The 17667-nt window shown below is 45.7% G+C and overlaps 1 protein-coding gene across 15 annotated transcripts in view; it reads left to right on the plus strand.

Moving 5' to 3' along the window:
• Positions 1–17667, plus strand: part of BCORL1 (BCL6 corepressor like 1) — a 1042621-nt gene that overhangs the window by 563262 nt on the left and 461692 nt on the right. For all 15 annotated transcript variants that reach the window (XM_085607780.1, XM_085607776.1, XM_085607781.1 and 12 more), the window contains one exon: positions 1473–4190. In XM_085607780.1, the coding sequence (XP_085463906.1) occupies positions 1473–4190 (2718 nt within the window). The remainder of the gene's footprint in view (positions 1–1472; positions 4191–17667) is intronic.

The raw sequence follows: 17667 nt of genomic DNA on the forward strand, positions 1-17667 counted from the left end.
GGAAATAAATAACGGAAAAACAGCAAGTTGGTATTCCACTGGCCGCTGACTGTTACCCCTATGGCAAATATCATTTTGTCGACGGTTTAGGCTGCTGTACATACATATTCTCGTTCAAGACTCTCTTGGGCATGGTGAAGAAATCAACAGGGAGATTCATCGGGTGCTTTAGGAGATTTTGACAGGCAAATTCAGGCATATCTGAAAGGTGCAGAGGCAGCTTTATCAAAAATGTAAGGGTGCATTTTTCAGGCGCAGATCTGACAGATAAACACAGGTACAAGGCCATTTTGACAGCTAAAGGTCCACATAGGTGGGCTGGCCTGACACGCCCGCATGCATTTATGACAGATCACATCCACAGGAGGTTGTCAACCCACTGATCACATTGACAGGTGCACACGGACACGCCCGACACTACTATGCACACCTGAACACGACACTACTATGCACATCTGTTCTGGAATGCGACACTAATGGAACGCTGTTCTGGAGAGCACTCACAGGCGTATTTGACAGGCACATAGGGGCAGATTTGTCAGGAAGATTCATAGGCATCAGGTAAGAGGACATGTACAGAAGACCACGTTAGTAAAAAAGCAGGCCTGCTTACAGGAGGTCTGACAAGTAGATAGGCATGGTAAACGGTCCTATAAACAGGCAAGTGAACTGGTACACCAGGGTACTTTAGATGAGCAGGCCTGTTAGACTTAGAAGGCAGGTTTGAAAGCCTAGTTAAAGCATGTTTCTTTCACAGGGTCGCAGACACGGTATTCCAGCAAACATACAAGTGCATTTTTGACAGGTAAACACAAAGATTTTTTTAACAGACAGTGCTGACACATTGAGGGATGAACGGTTTGACAAACGCACTCCCACGTCACAAATCCAAGAAGAAACAAGCTCGACCCAGGCGGCCCGCGCTCACAATGCGCAATGTTTATAACAACGGGGACTGGATGCTTTACTGGCGGCGAAAAAAAAGTCCCCAGAGTGTCATGCCGCCAGAAATGCATCCAATCCCCACGTGCACATCTACTGTCTCTTCTGTCTCTCTGCGTGCACGTTTTGGAATCGATCGATTCTAAAAGGCCCTCGTCATGGCGAGAGCAGCGCATGCACCCTGCTAACGCCAGACGAGACCTAAAAATTAGATTACTGTTATTGAAAAAATGTTAATGACCATGTTCTCATGCTCCTGAGCAACAAGATGGAGGATAGTTGCAAAATAATAAAAAGAGGTAACTGGTGTGATGAATATTTGGACTGGTTTTGTAATAGGTATTATTCCATACCATCATGCATCATGTCTGTGAAATCCACTTCTATTGTTTTAATAATGTTCTCACATTTTAACGTGGTGAGAAGAGAATGCTTGTTCACAAATGGGTTGGTGACCGTAAATGCAGTGAATCAGTTTAAAAATACTTGTCAGCCGTATGAATGATCTTAAGCATTTGTGTCTGTTTCAGGTGGCGCTCACAACAGATAACTGCAGGAATGCCCAAATGGTCGATGAAGAAAGCAATGTGGAAGCAAAAACGGGGCACAAAAAACTGGAGAGGCCACCAGATCCTCGAAGACTTGATTGTGCAGGAAAGCTGATAGCACCAGACACCAGTGATAAAGAGTTGCCTTTGAAAAGTGAAGACGATTTAATTATGCTTGATTTTACATTGTCAGGACCTCAAGTTCTGGAGAGTGCACAGTCTGAATCCATCAGAACACCAGCCCTACCCACAGGAAACCAGGCAGAAGCTTTTTCCGCTAATCTCCAGTCAGTAGAAGCTGAACACTCTACAAACCTCAAGAGTGCACTGAATTCTGGGGTACAGTTGGCAGGACAACCACTGATGGGTATCCATCCAGTTGTCTCTTCTGGTTTCAGCAACCTCACTCCTTTTATGAGCAGAATTTGTTTCTCTACTTCTCAGGTCCCTGCTGTGCAGAAACTGCCTTTGCCTTTTCAATCTGGAACAGTTTTGACACCAAACCAGCCACTGGTTTATATACCACCCTCTACTTGTGGTCAGTCTCTCAGTGTCGCCTCCCTTCCAAGCACGCTGGGCGTTGCGTCCTCTGTTACACTACCAGTGTTGCCATCATACCTTCCAGAGCGATGTCTTACTGGCATTATGGCTCCTACAGAATTGCATCCATATGCCTTTGCCTCTTCAGAGGGAAGACACCTAACTTCTGATCCCAAGGTAGCTTCTATGGAAATCAGCAAGATCATCACTTCTGCACCCTCCCCATCACCCAGCATTACTAACAATGTCACAACTGTTATGGACTGTCCTTCTTACGCAGACTCTACTTCATCAACAGCACTTCCCAGCAAGCAGTGTCCGTCATCCCATTCATCTCTTCCTGCCGGTTGTGGAAGTCCTATTCCTTTGCTGAACATCAACTCATTGAATAGGGTACCAGGTCACATAGATCAGAATACCGATGGAGTTTCTGGTTCTTTTTCCCCATTGAAATCGCCTCCACAGCTTGAACGTGAGATGGTCTCTCCACAAGATTGTAATGAAATGCCTCTTGATCTTTCCTCCAAGTCTAACCGCCAAAAACATACCCCGCCCAACCAACGCAAAACTCCTCCTATGCCAGTATTAACTCCAGTCCACACAAGTGGAAAAGCTGTTCTCTCCAATGTCCTGTCCAAGTCTGATTGCAGCAGTCGTCGTCATTTGCAGAGCAGCTACACCAGCAGCACTGGGACTTCAGGTCTTGGTGCTCCTGCACCCTACGTACTTTTCCCAGAGTACATGATGAATGGTGACACTCGTTCTTCTCAGGTCTTGGCCTCCTCTGCATCTTGGATAAAACGCTCCGCTTCTCTGCTTGGCACTATACCTGGAACCTATGTGGGGGTGGCTAATCCTGTTCCTGCTTCGCTACTTATCAGAAAAGATTCCAATGGGGAAATTAATAGTGATTCGAGGCATTTGGCCAAACAGGAATCCATCTCTATCATAGATCAGGGGGAGCAAAAGAATCCAGGCCCCTGTGCAAAGAAAGCCATTCGAACCAGTGTAGAAGGACAACAAGTTAACCGGCCCTTTCTTTTTGGACCGATTTCTTCTATGACCTCCGTGTGTGCTGCAAAAGAAACCACCTTGTGGAATGCGCCAGTACAAGCAACTGTTCAAACTAGGTGCCCAGGGAATGGAAACTCCTCCTCTCCCCATGTGTTACCAGTTAGTTGGCCCGCATATCAGGTCTCTGTATCAACTGGTATCTCAACTACTGGGCAGCCAATCCAGAATCCATGTGCTGCTTCTAAAATGCCCTCTTCAGATAGCGAATGCACCCTGCTGCCCAACACCAAACCTTCCGACATCACTGTATTACCTGTTAGAAGGTCTAGTGAAAGGAATCCGGAAGGTCATTCACAAACAGTTGGATCAATTTCTCTAAAAGATGATCCCACAGCAAAAGGTGTGGTGTGCAAACCTGTACACTCAGAACCCGTAAGTGAAGCTCTCTTGGCTTCTAAATTGAGAGCAGATGATCACCCAAAGTTTGTTCATTCGAATTTGCCAAAAGGAGTCACAACCACAGGATGTAATATACAGAGTAAGAGCATGAGTACCATTATAAATAAAGCAACAAATGAACAAGACAGTAACAGTGGCAGAGCTGAAGAAAGCAAGACTAGCATTGGGAAGATTGATGGCTTCAAAATGAACTGCGGTCGAAAATCGGGGGACACTAAACCCAAAAACAAAGTGTTGGCTACCTATTTATCACATGATCAACCCACAAACAATTCCCATAACTTCAGAAATACCCAAGACTCACCTGTGCTAAATCAAGACCATGACCTAAAGGATCCAGAAGATAAGATGTCCCGGCACAGTCTCAGGAAAAGTGTAAATGTAGAGCCTGTGCACTGTGTGCATGAAGTGGACTTGACGAAAGTGAAAATTGAAAAAACTGATGGTGATGAGGCTTACGGGTCACCCACTTCACGCAGCAGAGCAGAATGGATGCCAGTGAATAATTTCGGTGGAATTACAAAAGCCAAAGTTAAAAACAGAATTAAAAAAGAGAATAAGGAGGTGGGAATAAAACGCAAATCAAAGCGGCAGATGGAGGACCTTTCTGGGAAGAGGGCTCAAAAGAAATCAAAATGCAAAATGAAGGAAGATGACGAAGTGTCTAGCAAACCTTATAAGAGGAAGGTGAGTTTTTTTTATATTAAACTGCCAACAAGGCAATATTGCTGACCAGTGTAACATACAGATTTGTCAGTTCTATGTGTTTCTTTATTTGTGTTCTCATGTGAAGTTGAAATACTGCATATGTTTGTAAACATTGTGTTTCCTGGCATCTGTGGATGAAAGGTGCGGCTTCACCCTTTAAAATGTCTTTGTTTAAATTGGCTTTAGCATATTGGTCAGTACCACCTGATTAGTGGTAGTACAGTAGGTACAAGCCACAGGAAGCATTAGGTCTGATGCAAATAAATGGAGTAGTGTTATTGTAGATGAAAAACTGCAATACCAGTGACTGTGCACTCATATTCACTTTATGTTAAATGTCTGTGTATGATTGTGGATTGAATTATGTATTTCCATTGACAGAAAGAACTGAGTAGTGGAAGCTATAGGTAGGGGTCTGGAAATGAAAGAATTGATTGTGTCGTGGAGAGATAAGGAAGTCAATGAAAGTGAACATCTGAATTGGAGAATGAGGGGGCAATCTTTATTTTCACCTGGAAAGAAGCAGGAAAATCCTAGTTGAAAGCATTTGGAAGAGAGATGATTGTGAATTGAGTGGTAGTGGAGCAGAAGAAAAGAAACAAACGAGATGTGGAGGGAACAAAAATGTATGGGGAAGAAAGAAGCGGATCCGAGTGCTCAGTGGACAGTGCATTGGGAGAAATCGGGTGGTTGCAGAATGATTGGAAGTAGAAGTACACCTGGAAGACTACAAGAAAGGGAGCTCGGTTGAACAGGAACAGTTGTACTGCTGAAGGTCGTAGGGGTACCTCTGACCTGGGAGAACAAAGTGCACTGATAATGCTGCTATATGTGAAAAGGTCATAAAAGGTGGGATTGAATTACATTTCTAAGTAGTGCAATAATAGAAGTGTCAGAAGGTAATAACACGAGTGAGTGAGAGAGTGATGCTGATGCAAGCCTTTCCTTCTCATACAAGAACATGTTTGTGGGTCAGATAAAGTGTTTGTTCTCCTAAAATGAGGTGCTTAGGTTTGTGTATCTACCAACTCCGAGAGTATAAATTTAGCTGAACCGGACAGTACCATTATTTTCTATTTTTGTTCGGTTAGAATGTGCAAATAAGTGGCAGTCTGGCTTCTGTCTTGAGATCCTGGACTACAAATAGCTGTCCATTTGTGCCTCAGTCAGACTTCAGTATGGCAGCGGAAACCAGAAACTTTTATTACTCTGGATTTGTGCTAATATAGTAGCAGCATTTATTTAAAGGAACGGTTAGAGGTTGGTTTCTCCATTACAAAAAAATGAGCATTAGAAAAATCAGTGTGTCTGGTTTTGCAAGGTGCTACCACTGTTATTTTCTTTTATGGCAAACATATGGCGTAACAAGAAAAACTTGTAGCTGTCTAAGCCTGGGTGCTATATATTTACAATAAATATTTAAAATAAAAAATCATTGTCTATAATTTTAAAAGAAAAGTACAAGTGGCTCTTAACAGGTTTGTGTACTTTAAACAAGTACAGAAGTCCTATTTTTTTCCGTTTCTATGTATGTCACAGCAAAACATGATTCTTCTTTTCCACAAAGAAAATGTGCAATCGGCTTTGAATTACAGTCACCTGAATACATAGTCTAAATATGCAAGAATAACTGAAAAAACAATAAAAATAAAAAGTATAAAAATTACAATTAAAAAAACTAGTGCCATTGTAAAGTATTGGCGACGAGTAGTGGCAATGAAGTATGCCTAATTTTAGCTGTGTGCCCAAATGTAGTCAGGTAAAATACAGTCCATCAATGCAAGCGAGCAAATGGCTGGAGTGGGCAGACCGATTTCATTGTGTTCTGTGGTGTTGGAAGCAAAATTAGAATGGCTGGTGAACAGATTACTGAATGACAAAGGCTGACCAAAAATCCCCTATGTGTATGTATATGTGTGTGCGTTTTTATTTAGCAATGTTTTTGATGACATGAGGCTGAAGCAACAGCTGACCGAAGCTGTCTCTAGGCCAGATCTAAGACAATGACTGCATCTCATGAATTTCTTAAACAGATCCTTCCTTTTTCTCTGCCTCAAAGAAAGGAGGGTAAGGCAACATTTAGGGTTGCTTGCTGTTGCCACTAGGAATGCGTGTCCAATTATAGATTATCATACTGCTGTTTCTGTCCTACTGGAAATTACCTACATTGGGAGGCAGAACCAGAAAAAAGAATTCTAAAGAAACATTCAACATTCCCATCCTTGTCAAGCTATAAACAGTACTCATCTTGTGTGGATGGGTATATCGCCCGTAACAATAACGTTCCCAAAATGCAACATGGAAACATCAAGAATGTTCAATTGAATTTCAGTCATAATGGGATGTGAGGATTTGCCTGCTGTATGTATTTGTGAAAGTAGACACCAGTGTGAGTTCCGGGTTGTGCGGCATGCATGGATCACGCTAATTTTGCTTACCGAGAATGACCTGAATACCTCAACTTTTGCTCAAGTTACATAATTTTCTCACCTTTCTGACAAGTTCTACCACCCAGTGTTCCCACACTTCTCTCATTCAAACATTACTCCACTTTTGTGGGAGGGCTTATAGCCTGTGACAGAAACAGGACAGAACTTGGACCAATGCGAAGTCCATGTAGTGTCAATGTGGTCTTCACATGCTTACAGATTTGGTCTGTTAGTATAGCACCTGGTATGGCCACCCACATGCATGGTGATTCTTTTTTCTTAGGAGAAGTGTGGGAATGCAAGGAGGTAAGACTTTGACTTTTGACTTGAAGTACCCAAGATAGCGGTCACATAAATATGGAAAAACGTATTTTGTTTATGATCCATATGTTGACATTCATGAGGCATTCTGGGTAAAAAAAAAACTGGTTGAAATCCACACAGGCCATACCACCATTTTTTTCCTCTGGTTCTCTAAGTTTCAGAAATGCCCTGTGTTGGGTGCCAACCGAGCATGGGCAGACATTTTCTGTGGAAAGAAAAAGATCACTTGTTGTTCTCGGGCATATTGTGAACGTTTTGCAGGACAAGGATGAGAAAACATGTTTGGGTCTGTGCAAGCCTCGTAAAATTGATTTTCCTGGGTTTCTAGGTTTCAGAAATATTCAGTGTTAGGTTTCAAACCACCCTGGGCTGAAATGTTGCAGCCACCACCCATGAAAAGAGAAGTAATGTTTTTTTTCAGGCATATTTTCAGGACAAATATCTATGCCTGGGTGTTGCCCCTTTTTACAATGGTACCTCTCCTGTTATGCAAGGTGTTCGGGGGCTGAGCAGTGTTCAGAGCACTAAACACAGTGAAAGACGTAGGAGCCGCACAGCTCCTTCTACTTTCATTTTCTATAGTGATTACATCAGCTCGCCCTGGGTAAAGCAATACACTGTGCCCGATCGAGTGGACACTTTCTGTAATATGTCCACTTCTATCTGCTGTGCTTTCTGCTATCTTCTTTACCACTATCAGCCTGTTGCTCCTGGAGAGCAGAAAGACTGTGAACTCTGGAGGGAAGTAGACTGCCCCTCACTTCATTCATTCTTTTTTTTAAAATTATTTTTGTCCCTGGTGCCCAGTGGAGTTTCTGCCCCTCTTGTGGTGGGTAGATTGGGGGTGACCTTGTAGAATCACTTGGTTCTTCAACCAGCATATGAATCAGGACAGTAAAGGGGCCATAATGATGTGCTTCCACCTGAGGCCCTGTGACCCATCCTCTTATACCTCTTGAATGGTCCCTTCGAAGCGTCTTCTCACAATTCGGTAGCACCCTCAATGTCAGGGGGGACGCCTCAATGTCATGGTAATGCCCTTGAAATTGGATTAGTTTTATCCTTCTTGTGAGGCCCTCAACATCTAGATGAGGGTTTCAACATCACCAATGCTCTCAAGAGGTCCTTCCATTCAATGGTCACCATGACGAGATCGATTAATTAGTGGCATCCATGCTGCATAATAGCAGTCTACTCCATTTTTAAACAATTTGTTCAACACTAGGGTTCACTCCTTTATGCCTACTGTTGCCTTAAGTGCTTCTTCAGTCATGTATTAGACAGACCAAATGGCAACAGGCAAAAATACCGCTAAGCTGGCAGTTTTTGTTTCTTTTTTTTTTTTACAGAACAGTTTTTATTATGAGTGTCTTGTCTTGATTGCTCTTTTACCCCCAGTTATGTTATGCTTCCATTTGATGGGTGCCCTAGTCGAGTGGTTATTGAAGATTCAGAGGTCCATTGACTAAAGACTTGAAAGATAGTATATTCACATCAAACACACTTTGGGAGTATAAATCAAAAGTGATGTATGTCTATTATGATAGAGGACCAGGTCATTATTATTATTATTTTTTTTTTTAACAAACTTTATTGCACACCAATGAACGGTACATCGGAAACAAAACATCTCCGTTAAACACATTCTTATCATAAATGGATATACAATGGAGTGCGCCTCATAAGTCAACAGGATGTAGTCTGGACATATGTCCGGCCAATAATGTTTGCTAGAATACTACGTAAGTATTACCTATGACAGTTACAAGTGGAATGCAATTTGAAGTATTACTTTTTCATAACCACCCCATACCCTCCCCCCCCCCCCCCTCCTGTTCTGCGTCTCGGTATTGTGTCTTATGGCCCATTACTATGCCTCTATCTAGGATCTCTTGGTTCCTGTTGTCTGTGCCGCAGTGTCTGGGCGGCAAGATAACCTCAATTAATTGGCGTCGCGTATGTTGGTGCCTTATGGGAGTACTATGGGGTAGGTGTGACGGGGCCAGGTGTAAGGTCTAAATGTCGAAACTCTTCTAGCATGCGGTCCCAGTCTAGGGAGATCGGGTGTTTTCTGAGCCCTCTCGCCTCCTCACGTCTAATAGCCGCACTCTCGGCCCCACACCATCGTATCACATCATCCTGCCATGATGATAATGGAGTGCAGCGGGGAGATTTCCATCTCATGGTGATCCCTCGTATTCCTAAGATGAGAGCAATATCAAGAAATCGTAACTGGACCTTAAGGGCGGTATTACGTTTGCGCAGCCCCAGCAAACATTAGCATTGCCATGAATCGTTAACTGTGTGGTCTCCCCAAGTGCCCTCCGGATTTCGCCCCAATAAGTGCAGAGGCGGGGACAAACCCACAACATATGAAGGAATCCCGCTTCCTCAGCCCTACTTCGAGGGCAACTATTCTGGGCCTCATGGAACATACGTTGGATCCTCCTCTGGGTTAGATATGACCTATGTAACACCATAGTTTGTATGTTATGTTATGTTATGGAATTTTATATAGCGCGTGAATCACCCGGGGGCATCTCAGCGCTTGCTTTGTTCAATTCTGAGGATGGGGAAGCCGGGGAGGAGGTAGTTCTTTATTATCCTTATGGAGCAAGAAATAGCAAGGTTTTCAATTTTTTCTTGAAAGTAGTAAAGGATGAGCATTTCCGAATGTCCATTGGCAACAGATTCCAGTATCGTGGCGCCAGACAAGAAAACGACTTAGCCCCTGTGCGGGCCCGCCGGATTCTGGGTGTTTTCAAGAATTCCAAGGCCTTGGAGCGTAGATTTAAAATCGGGTTTTTGTTGATTAATTTATTGGCCAAGTATTTAGGGCCCAAGCCGTTTAGGGCTTTAAACGTGAGGCAGCAGGTCTATGAATTTAAGGCGGGCATTCCGGGACACCCGTTTGGGATGCTCCAAAATACTCATCCATGCTTTGTCAGTTATGGCCATGCCTGTGTCGTCCACCCATTTTGCCCGGAGAGCAGTGAGTGTAATAGAGACCTGCGCCCTAATGCCAGTATACAACCATTTCACTAGGTGACCTCCCCTCCCCATGTAATAAAGCAGGTGAACGAGTTCGTGTTGAGGTGGTTCAGTGCGCTGAGGTGCCCATGTTTCTTTATTATAATGTGCGACAGCAGCATACAATAGATAGTGGCGATCTGTTGCGCCTGTGGCCTGCACAAACCTATCATGGTTCAGAAGGATGCCATCCCCAAAGAGTGATCCCACCTCTTCCACTCCCACCTCCATCCAGTCGTGTAGTCTCGCCTGTGTTAGTCTCCCACCAGGGAGTGGCAAGCCTAATAATGGGATATTACTTGCATATGGGACTGCCCCCAATGAATATTGTATTGCCTTCTTCCAGCATTGAAGGGCAGTTGTCAGCAAGGGGGGACCCTGTGGCGGGAGTTTGACTTTAGGAAGTAGGAGTCTGTGGAGTGTCCCGCTTTCTAAGTCCCTGGGGCCATATCCAATTTCCTGTAGGTTCCTACCCGCCACCAAAAAGGATGACCATTGCAGTTGGCATGCGTAATAGTAAGAATATGTGGTATCGGTCATAGGTACGTTGGCGCTTCAAAGGAAATTCAGATGGGAGAACTAAGATAACGAGATACCGACTGGAAAGTTGGGTAAGAAAGTTCACTGTCAGAATGTAGCATGGTTAACGCCTATATTGTTAGGGATATGGTTAACTGTGATTGTAGCCAGTGAATATAAGATACATTGGTAGATTCAGGACCCAGTAGCACATAAATATGAGTAATTCACTTGTGACTTTGAGCTCATGACAGCTAAATGATTCTCAATATTTATTTACTGTGAGATATAACGATAGCCTTGGGAATAGTTCCCAAAACCTAGCCGGTTTAATTATAATAATAGTAGGTGGCCACGTTTCTACCCGTTAGTCTATAACTATTTATTATTACTTATTGGCACATTTATTACTTACAGCTTAGCGCTACACGCACGCCACGTGGATTAAGAGACCGTAGAATTTGACTGTCCCCATCCTGGATTTGACCCCCATGTGGTCTGGAATTTTAACCACATAATAAGTAGGTCTGGTTTGTACATACTTATTAAAAGAGAATCAATAACACCGTGTGGACATGAGCACTAACGCATTTGTCCCTATATTGTGTTTTCTTACAATAGAGATCTTATTGGATAGAAAATAGGTAACTATGTTTGGCCATTGGCCTCGCTTTAAGTGGATCCACTATGGTTGGCATGCTGTTTTGTCACTCACCTCGTCACTTTAGTCTCGCTAATCACGACAACTTAGTATCTGACTAGGCGGGATCAGGTCACGTTGTTCTCTCACGTCCTTATCCCTTTCTCTCCATCCCTTTTGGTCCTTACTCTTACTAGATACCTACTAATTGTTGATCTCATTTCACGTTGGTACACTTCTCTTCAAATTAATAATTGTAAATACCTGCTCTTTATATTTCTTCACTTTCGGACTATAATGGATTCTTATTCATATGTTTTTGTATATTGCTTCACCGCACTTCAAACCCCTTTTTTATTCAAGACATCTATGACTTGTAATGTATACCTTACACGACCTTAATTTCTCGACTCGCTCTCATATCGGCTTATAACGATTGTACGATACTGTTGAATGACCCCTCTTTTTTAGAAGCTTGTGATGCCATGTGGCATTTATTGTTGTTTTATTTGCACAGCCTTGAGGAAGTCGTGGGATTACTGTCCCGACACGACGAAACACGTGTTGGCTGTGACTAGGATGTTCCATTGGAAAATAAAGAACAAAGAAAGATTTACCAAAAAGTACAGGAGACGGGAAAGCATCACCATTTTGGAAATGGCAATCCGTCCCATCGCCGATAATGGGAGGGAGGTCCAAAAAGATATACTTGAACGTATGGCAGTGATTGCTCTCATTAAGTTGCCGTCAAGTTGATCAGAGTGGGTCCTATATACTCGGATCCCTAGGTATTTAAAGGTGTCGTGCGCAATCGGCAAACTATAAGTGCCAAATGGGAGCGTGTCTGGACGCGGTCCTTCCTTGAAGTAAAAGGCATTTGACTTACCTTCATTAATCGAAAGCCCCAAGACCCTCTCGAAGGCTGAGAATATACTGGGAAGGGGTTCCGCACTGGCTGACAAATTGCATAAGTAAATAAAAATGTCATCCGCATAAATTGAAATTAAGTGCTTGGTACCGTCCAGCGGAATACCCAGTCTGTCGGCCGATTGCCGCAGTGCTATCTCTAAGGGTTCTAGCACCAAGACAAACAGAATAGGGGAAAGAGGGCATCCTTGTCGTGTGCCCCTATATATGTTGTATTCACGAGAGATATGCTTTCCGTACATGCTCTGGCCTTGGGATTAGTGTAGAGTAGACGTATCCAGCGGAGGTACCCCGGAGGGAGTCCGAACCGACCCAAGGCTGTAAACATATATTCCCAAGTTATGGAGTCGAAGGCCTGCCGAAGATCTAACGCTATGCAGCCCGCATTAACGCAACCAGACGACTACGCCATGACATGGCGTAGTCGTCTGGTGTTCAGTGAAGTACTACGAGGCCGGGAGGAATCCGCATTGGCCCCTGTGTATAAGGGCATTTAGGGCGGGTATGATGCGGTTGGCCAAAGCCTTACTAAGAATCTTGTATTTGGTCGCTAGGAGCGATAAAGGCCGGTAACCAGATAAATCAGTGCCATCAGTCCCGGTTTAAGGAGGGGAATGACCAGAGCTTGCATGGTAGAGTGCGGTAGATGACCAATTTCTAGGGCCGTCCTACATAATTCTTCCAGTTTTGGAACTAGAATGTCAGAGTAGGTTTCATAAAATTCTATGGGCAAGCCGTCCAGCCCGGGAGATTTATTCTGGTTGAGACCTTTAATTGCCGCTCTTATTTCCAATTATGTAATGGGGTCAGAGAGTTCTTCTTTTGCGTCGTCTGTGACGGTGGGAAATGGCAAGTCTTTGAGGAAGTCCTCTAACAGCGTGTCATCATTGTGTGTGGGGGCCGCATAGAGTCCACCAAGGTAGCTGCAAAAGGTCTCATTAATCTCATTTTGTGTATGTACCATATTCCCAGCAGGGGCCATAATACTGGTGATCATAAGCAGTTCCGGGGTGTCCCTCAGAATCCGAGCCAGCAATGTGCCAGACTTGTCGGCCTCAATATGTTTCCGCTGTGTGAAGGCCCGATAATCTATGACTCGGAGATCTTCTAGTACCTCCGCGTGTTGAATATGGGCTTCCTGCAAGGGTTCCCGTTTGTCTGGATCCGACATAGCCCCCTGCTCTAGATCCGTCATCCGAGCTTCTATCTCAAGGAGACGTTTGTGCTTCCTGTCTAGCCCCAACAGTAGCCCTAATTACTGAACCCCGCGCTACTACATTGAGCGCGTCCCAGTCAATGAGATTCGAGGAGGCTGTGTTCCAGTTTTCCGAGAAATAATTCGAGATGGTCGTGGATAGAGTTGCACAGAACAGGGTATCTTCCAGTAGCTGAGGCCATAATTTCCAAGTGGGGACTGGGGTGGGGACCCTACCCCACGTGAGTGTGATTTCCAAGGGGTTATGGTCAGAGAAGGTCTTGGCTAAATAGGTGGAGTGGTGCATTTGTGTGGTTAGTGTACAGGACCCTAAAAACCTGTCAATCCTGGTGTGGAGTTGGTGGACCGGTGAATAAAAGGAGTATTCCCTATGTGTAGGGTGTAAGAATCGCCAGATATCCGTCAATCCCCAACCACTCAACCAGGTGGTAAGGAGATCAGCTTGTTTGTGTGTGCCAGCGCCATGTAGTGGTGGATGTGATCTATATAAGTCCACATCAAGAACCGTGTTGCAAACCTCACCCATAAGCCAGGGAAATGTGTCCCACCCTACTAGGGCCATGCTCAACCGTTGGAAAAATGTATCCTGATCAAAGTTTGGGGCATAGATGCTCCCCAATACCACTGGTAGCCCATCTAATGTACACTTCAGTAGAATGTACCTGCCTTGATCATCTACGTGGCGATCTAATTCCATAATGGGGGACCCCATGACAAATCCATATTGCCGCCCCACGTGCGAAAGCAGAGTAGTCGGTGGAGAATACGTGCCCCCACCATTTTTTGCGAGTCTTCAAGGCTTCAGAGGCAGTGAGGTGCGATTCTTGAAGGAAAACAATATGAGCCTTCCGCCTGAGTAAATAAGCATGGACGCGATGCCTTTTATGGACTGCCCCCAGGCCACGTACATTCCAGGTCAACAGGTTATAAGAACCCAACGTAGTAGGGCTATTGGGCATAAATGTGCAAAGTGGACAGGACTCCCCTCAACTCGGAGCCTAATAATGCTTGCAGACCAGGAGTACCCTTTCCCCATCAAACCAACAATACTCGGCACAGCCGTGAAACAGTGCTGGGCCAAACAATTAACAACAACATTTATATACAATACTGTGGTGCATATTCAGTGTGGGGGGTCGTCGCCACCAGCCATGACAGTAGCGGTCAATGATCGAGCTCCAGTAGCTCGACAGAACTCGGGGGGGGGGGGGGGGGAATAAAATGAGTTATCAATGAATACACGTTGTCGCCTAGTAGGGGGGGTAAAAAAACAAAAAACCCTGGTGGTGTACCTGTTAGCGGTGGTCTCCATCCTACCTGAGGATCGATTATCATTATCAAGCCAGGTAGGTTCCGGTTACACAACATTGGGGGGGAGCAATACCTCATGACAAGCCTTAGTCTCATGTGAAGCTCAAACTTTCAGCGCATAACATAAAAGGACTAAATTCAAAATGATACACATCCGCTTTATAGTCCTGCCACAGTTTGTTCATGGTTCTTTCCATCTTGTTCCGACGAGACGACATAGTGGGTGTTGTTAACTATCTATCAGACCATCCCCAGTTTGGAGTGTAACAGAGGGGAATAGGGTGATACTATGTTCAGAGTCCGAATGGACGGTATTACTGTCTTCTAAGTCTGATAGGATCTTGGCGGAGTCTTCCCTGAAGGATCCAGCTAATGCCAGCGCCTCCGCTCTACCCGTCAACCTCTGATCACATGTTGGGCCCACCATCCCGGAGCCGGATTTGCCAGTCGCGCGGCACAGCATACCACTTTTCTGTGATTGCGTGAGTCCACGCCGTGATGAGGCGGATTGTCTGTCTTGGCTGGGTTTCAAGTCCATCACCTCCAGCCATTCCTCCGCGTCCGATGGGCTGTTGAAGAAATAAGTTTTCCAGTGGTGGATAATTTTCGATCGTGCCGGGAAGAGGAGCGCATATTTGAGCTGGGCATCCCGCAATTTCTTCTTAACTGCTTGATAGGAGGCCCGCTGGCGTTGTACTAGCATAGTTTAGTCAGGGTAAAGCGAGATCTTCTGATTTTCGAATTGGATTTGTTGTTTGCCTTTTGCAGGAGTACATCTCGATCTCTGTAATTAAGTATTTTCACAATTAGCGGTCTGGGGGGGCGCTCCCAGGCTTGGCGGTCCAGTAGGAATCCTGTGTGCTCCTTCGACGCAGAAGTACTGAGAGAGACCATCTTGGGCCACATAGTCTCGGAACCAGGTTTCCATATAGTCTGCCGGTTTAGTACCTTCGTTGCGTTCCGGGAGACCAATCACGCTTATATTATTGCGTCGATTTCTTCCCTCTGCATCCTCCACTCATTCCTGCAATCCTGCCACCTGTTGCTGTAACTGTGTTATTTGTGTATAATGTTCCGCTAGTTTAGGTTCGAGGGTGGACAGTGTTTTCTTCTGATCTTGGACTGTATCGGCGAGTTTCCCATGGTCTGCTCGGAGGAGATTGAGGCCAGTCGTGAGCGACCCAATTTGCTGTTCTATCACTCTACTTCAATCTCTGACCTCCTTCAAAATCAAGTCAAGCTTGTCCGGGGGAAGTGTTCCCAACTCGGAGGAGGAGGTACCAGTCGATGGGGGCCTAGTCGTAGCCCCGTTCATTTCAGGGGGCACCCCTGCAGTCATGGGAACGTCTTGCACCTTCCCTTTAAGTCGTCCCATGATGATTGTCAAGAAGCAATGGGTGTCGTCAGCACCTGGAGGGCGACAACCGTAAATAAGACACGGGTCCACGTAGCCCCAATCCGATGTCACAACCTGCCAGGGGATTCTCAGCAAATGAAAGTGGAAGCCTGCTGCTCGTCGTACACAGTGTGTCTCCGAGCTTGGTAGACTCAGCGGAAGATATTGGTAGGCCCAGTGGTCTAGGGAGCCATTCAGGCAAGCGACCCCCTATGTGCAGCCACACCCAAAAGCGGTCCGCAGTACTCCACCAGTCTACCCACTCGCATCCAGCACCCTCAGGAGGATTCAGACCCCTCCCTCCGCTGATTTGGGCCAACACCATTCCGTCCTTGCCAACTTATAGGACACGGTAGTACCTTCGCAGAGTCTAGCTGCAGCATGCACAGGTTGGTGTATTGGGCAAGTTTATGGCCCCTTGACGACGCTGTCCTCGTAGCCCCCACACATTGGGCGGGCACTGTATCCAGTAGGAGAGGAGGGGGGGGTTTCTTCCTGTTGGGGCCCCCCGGCCGACTCTGTCCCCGCAACCCAGTGGGGACCGTGCAGCAATGGGGGGGAGGTGCTCAGTGCTTCTCGATATGATTGGGCGCCCTCCACTGCATTCGGCCCGTCACTTCGCCTTGCAGGGGCAGTCCCAGGGTATTACGGGCCTCCACTCAGCATACCATCACCCCGCAGACCCCCTGTACCAACAGCTCCCCCGCCGCCTCAGGGCCAGCCGCAGAGCACCACCTCAACGTCTTGCTGGCAGTTGTCCTCCCCCACAAGCAGCGCCGCGCCGGTGAGCCGGTCCTGCCGTCGCACCCTCCAGCTCGGCCCTTCTGTAATGCTGGCTCCAGTGGTTTGGCGGGCAGAATCGCAGAGGGCCGCGGTTGTCCGTAAAGCGCTCAGGATGCAGAGCATGGCCCTCCGCCTTCAATGCACTCCCCGAGCAGGCCGCGATTCACACAGATTCCGCCCGATGCGGCGGCCGACCGTCCCAGCGCCTCCCGAGTGCTCAGGGAGCTCCAGATCTCCTCCAGGTGCCGCGGTGGCAGCCCTCCCGCTGTTTGGGCAATGTTATCCGCCCCCAAGTCTGCAAACCACAGGATAGCTCCCCCGAGATCCAGAGCCTCACCGGATTGCGCTCGCCATTTTATGCGGCTAGCCACGCCCCCCCCCCCCCCGGGGACCGGGTCATCTTAAATGTATTTTCCATAGGGACATCTCTCGATAACGTGAACAAGCAGCTCACTTCAAAGGATGCCTTAGAGCCATGTTTCTTAAGTGCCAGGAGACCAGGAACACATTTTCTTTGCTATTTTTGAGGTTGTATTTATACCCTAACCTTATATGGTTTATCAGCTAAGAATAAGCAAAGGTCATTCACATTATACATTTTTTATGGGTGTCAGTGAGGTTGTTGAGACAATAAATGGCTTTTATATTGTTTTTAATGGACAGCTTCTTTAAGTTGTTTAAGTCTGCAACTTGAGTGGTTAGCTATTCTACATAGCATCAAATATCCACATTTGTAGTTGTTCAGGACATGGGATAGTCTAAAAACCTGGCTGTTACCAAAACAGCCACAAGTTCCTTCTCAAAACATGGAGGTGTCCAACCATATAAAATAAGAAAATAGTATGCTGTATAATTAAATATTATGCGTCCTTTCGATTAAC

This window comes from Triturus cristatus, chromosome 5_2 (genome assembly GCF_964204655.1).
Source record: "Triturus cristatus chromosome 5_2, aTriCri1.1, whole genome shotgun sequence".
In the NCBI taxonomy this organism is placed as follows: domain Eukaryota; kingdom Metazoa; phylum Chordata; class Amphibia; order Caudata; family Salamandridae; genus Triturus; species Triturus cristatus.